We start from the raw sequence: 4,633 nt of genomic DNA, 5'->3' as shown, positions 1-4,633 counted from the left end.
AAATGGGTCAAGCTCACACATTCTGGGCACTTCTCGACTCCGGAAGCCAATCAAGTTTCATCCGGGAGGCATGCGTTCAAACACTTGGTTTCCAACGACGTAATTGCAACTTGAATCTCTCTGGATTATCGTCAACCAAGCTTGGCGAGGTAAGAGGACTGGTTCATTTCAACATATCTTCATGTGACAACGAATCGAAGGAACTGATTAATGCTTTTGTGTTGCCCAAAATAATATGCAATTTGCTGCAAACAAACATTTCTTCAAAGGGGTTGACACAGTTCAAAAACTTGAAATTAGCAGATAAAACATTGTTTCCGTACTGGTCTTGTGGATGTACTATTGGGTGCAGATGTTTTTGGAAAACTGTTGTTGCCTGGACGAGTAGCATCTGGTGATGGTTCACTTCATGCCCTCGAGACAGTGTTCGGCTGGGTCATCTCGGGGAAGGTACATACCACAGACATACCGAGACCTGTTTCAACAACACTTCTCGTACAAAGTACAAGCTTCGACACCATTAAGTTCTGGGAATTGGAGGAAGTCCCACAAACTTCATTGTTGACAGCCGAAGAGCAAGCATGTGAAGAACACTTCGACACAGCCCACACACGTAATTCATCGGTGTAGTAGTAGACACGACGTCTACAAAATGAAAGGCGTTGGAGACACCAGCCAGAAGCTCAGAGAATGTATCGTGAGTTCATGCAACAGTATGAGACTCTGGGACACATGAAACAGCTGGAGGTGACAAGTGACAATCAAGACAAGTACTACCTACCTCACCACGCACTTATGAAGCGTGAGAATCAAGCCACGCTTCGTGTGGTTTTTGATGCTTCAGCAAACTCCTCATGGGGTTTGTCACTGAATGATAAGCTGATGGTTGGACCAACATTGCAAGACGATATTGCCACACTTCTTCTCCGCTTCCGAACTCACAAGGTCGCAATGACAGCAGATATTGTCAAAATGTATCGTCAGATACTTGTTCATTCGGACGACGCGAAGTACCAAACAATCTTGTGGAGGGAATCGCCAGATATACTCATCAAGGAGTATCGATTGCTGACTGTGACATACGGAACTGCATCAGCGCCTTATTTAGCTACCAAGTGCATGCAGCAGTTGGCTGAGGATGAAAAAGATGAGTTTTCCAGAGCTTCTGCCATAATCAAGAAGGATTTTTATGTAGATGATTTGCTCACTGGAGCAGATTCAGTCGAGGAAGCTATTCATATTCAGCAGGAAATCATTAAACTTCTTCAAAACGGTGGATTCGTCATAGAAAAGTGGGCATCAAATGAAGAAGGCGTTCTTATATCTCTACCGGATCACTTTCGTGCGACAAGTACTACGTTCGAAATAGAGACTGACATCAAAACTTTGGGCATTTTATGGAAGCCAAAGGATGATGTATTTGTTTTCAATTCAAAATCACCACCGGTAAATATGCAACAGTGGACCAAGCGCTCTGTTCTATCACACATCTCCAAGGTGTTTGACCCACTTGGATGGCTGGCTGCTGTTATAATCAATGTCAAAATTCTAATACAAGAAATGTGGAAAGCTGAACTGTCTTGGGATGAGAAATTGCCAGAGAACATTCACAATCGATGGACAACATTTTATGAAGACTTCAAGCAAGTGGAGGACATTCAAATTCCAAGATATATGATGCAAATCTCTCCACATATGTTAGAAATTCACGGTTTCAGTGATGCATCAGAAAAGGCGTACCCCGTGGTTGTGTACATTCGAACAGTTTCCAGTGAAGGAGTTGCGAAGGTTCAACTAGTAACAGCAAAGACACGAGTGGCCCCTGTGAAGCCAACAACCTTGCCTCAACTTGAACTTTGTGGAGCAGTGCTGCTTGCAAGACTCATCAAGTTTACATGCAATGCACTACGTCTAGTCAACACAAACATATGGTGCTGGACTGACTCTACAATAGTTCTCGCTTGGCTCTATAGTTATGAGAGCTGGATTTGAGACATAACTATATTATTCGAAGCAGTAGTTTAACAATAAAATAATTATTTATTTACAAATATAAACGAAGGTAAAATAATACGGGATTCGGACGAGAGCAGGGACATGTACAAAGATGCGACCGGAGTGCACGAACCACAACGCTGGCGTCTCACACCAGAAGGGTGGTGGCTTGATTACCACGCTGTCTGTTTGCAGGCCTTGCGTGGGGGGTCCATCAGTAGAATCGGTTGCCATATCGGGCGAGTTCGAGTAAACAAGGGTCACCAATGTATAGTTATGAGAGCTGGATTTGAGACATAACTATATTATTCGAAGCAGCAAATATAAACAACAAAAGCTCTCTGGCCAGACGGCCTTGACATTGGATTTTTGTGGTGTTGCCACAAAGAGGAAAATAATTTTTTGTAAGTTCTAGGAAGACACTACAGCTCTCTTCACATCCAAGCCGGTGGAAGACGTTTGTGGCTCATCGAGTGACAAAAATTCATGAGCTCCTCCCTGGGGGTCCTTGGAATCACATTGATGGAACCAACAATCCCGCTGATTGTGCGTCACGAGGAATACCGGCCACCAAATTGAAGGCATTTCCCCTATGGTAGTATGGTCCAGAGTGTCTTTCCAAGCCAGGTCAGCTAGAAGACAAACTTGTGTTGTGCAGCTCCGTGGATGAAGTTTTGACTGAGGAGGAGAAAAATATTTCTTGCAACCAATCTGTGTTTGTTGGTATTGCACATGACATGGAAATTATCGACAGGATTTCCTCCCTTACTTCTCTTCAGCGAGTCACAGCATATGTCTTCAGATTCATAGCCAACTGCAAACTTGCTGCACCTGAAAGGAGCACAAGGTTTCCTACCACTCAAGAGCTGACACATGCATTATGTATATGGGTCAGGAGAGTTCAAGAAGTAGAATTCAAATCAGAATTGCCTTCATTGAGAAAATCAGGAACTCTACCTTCAAACTGCAATATTCTCCGGTTGAATCCATTCATCGGCGATGATGGAATTATCAGGGTGTGCGGAAGATTGCGACATGCACATTGGCTGGGAAGTCACCGACGTCCAATTCTTCTTCCAAAAGAGCATCATTTCACTCAGTTGATTATCCAGCATTATCATACAATGCATTTGCATGCTGGGCCTCAACTTCTCCAGTCTTGCATCCAACAGCAATTCTGGATTGTTTCTGGAAGAAGTGTCATCCGGCAATTTGTGAGAAAATGCATAACCTGTGTTCGCTATCGTGGCGCAACAGCTCCTCAAATCATGCGCGATCTGCCGACAGCAAGAGTAACACCATCTCGAGCATTTCTTCACTGTGCTGTGGATTATGCAGGACCTTTCACCATCAGGATGTCGAAGGCATCTCGAGCAAAACCGTGCAAGGCATACCTGGCACTTTTCGTATGCTTCTCAACCAAAGCTGTGCATTGTGAAGTTGTAAGTGGCTTGTCAACAGAGGCATTCATCGCCACTCTGAAACGATTCATTTCCAGGAGAGGAAAGCGGAGTGATATATACAGTGACAGTGGAACTAACTTCGTGAAAGCTGACAAGGTGCTGAGAGAGTTTGCTCGTCTCTTTTCATCTCGCACTCATAACGAACGTGTTTCCAGTCATCTCACCGATGTCGGAGTAAACTGGCATTTCAATCCTCCAGCATCTCCTCACATGGGAGGTCTTTAGGAAGCTGGAGTGAAAGCCGTGAAATACCATCTCAGGTGAATCACTTCCAACATACAGCTAACATTCGAAGAGCTGTATACCTTGTTGTCACAGATTGAGGCATGTCTCAATTCTCGTCCTCTCTGTGAACTTTTAAATGATCCAAACGACGTGTCTGCTCTCACTCCCGGTCACTTTCTCATAGATAGTCCGTTGACAGCATTGCCCGAGTCAGACTTCACACAAACAAAATTCAATCGTCTCACCCGTTGGCAGTTGGTACAGCGCCTTCTGCAACATTTCTGGAATCGTTGGAGAGCTGAGTATCTTACTCAGTTACAGCATAGAAACAAGTGGTTGAAACCAAAAGAAAATCTCACTCTGGGTGATCTCGTTCTAGTGAAAGAGGATCGTCTACCACCCTTGCAGTGGAGACTTGGTCGAGTGACCGAGTTCTTTCCGGCATCCGACGGGATCGTGAGAGTTGTCTCTATCATCTATCAAGTCCAAGGATGGAACATTCAAGAGAAATGTACAAAAACTTTGTCGTCTACCAGTTAACAACTAGTATGAATGCTCGATGTTGTACACTTATATATCATGTTTTTTCTTGTATTTTGAATTTTCATCGTTATATCATTTATCACATTTTTTGGATTTCATGTACAATAGCATATGTTTCTGCGCATCTATACAATTTTCACATGCAGCTGTCGTATTTCATGTAAACATGTCAGTATTGAAACGATGCTTCAAGGTGGGCGGCATGTTGACGCCCCTAGATGGCAGCACCATACCGTTGGCGAGCTGCTGTTGCCTTGAATGGCACGCAACGGAAGTATCATCTCCGCGATCAAACCGACAACGTGGCTCATGTATCGTTTTCCCTCTCATGTTTCAGTTAATTTCATCTCGAATTGTCCTTTAATTATCGATGGTTCGTTTATCGGAATATTCAGTGCTACTTACCA

At 43.8% G+C, this 4,633-nt stretch overlaps 2 protein-coding genes across 2 annotated transcripts; both read left to right on the top strand.

Moving 5' to 3' along the window:
* Positions 1-690: 690 nt before the first annotated feature.
* Positions 691-1,992, top strand: LOC149083241 (uncharacterized). Its single transcript, XM_089236797.1, has one exon. The coding sequence runs from the start codon at positions 691-693 to the stop codon at positions 1,990-1,992; it is 1,302 nt and encodes a 433-aa protein (XP_089092923.1).
* Positions 1,993-2,732: 740 nt separating this feature from the next.
* Positions 2,733-3,683, top strand: LOC149083240 (uncharacterized). The gene has a single exon (XM_089236796.1). The coding sequence runs from the start codon at positions 2,733-2,735 to the stop codon at positions 3,681-3,683; it is 951 nt and encodes a 316-aa protein (XP_089092922.1).
* The last annotated feature ends 950 nt before the right edge of the window (positions 3,684-4,633 follow it).

The sequence above is a fragment of the Pholcus phalangioides genome, unplaced genomic scaffold (genome assembly GCF_987345545.1).
Source record: "Pholcus phalangioides strain wild (caught in Gottingen) unplaced genomic scaffold, Ppha-v1.0 ptg000009l_1, whole genome shotgun sequence".
Classification (NCBI taxonomy): Eukaryota; Metazoa; Arthropoda; class Arachnida; order Araneae; family Pholcidae; genus Pholcus; species Pholcus phalangioides.
This window is presented reverse-complemented; position numbering and strand designations above follow the sequence as displayed.

Bases quoted from the DNA above. Each gene is read 5' to 3' on its own strand.
- LOC149083241 (XM_089236797.1), top strand. From the start codon at position 691: ATGTATCGTGAGTTCATGCAACAGTATGAGACTCTGGGACACATGAAA.
- LOC149083240 (XM_089236796.1), top strand. From the start codon at position 2,733: ATGGAAATTATCGACAGGATTTCCTCCCTTACTTCTCTTCAGCGAGTC.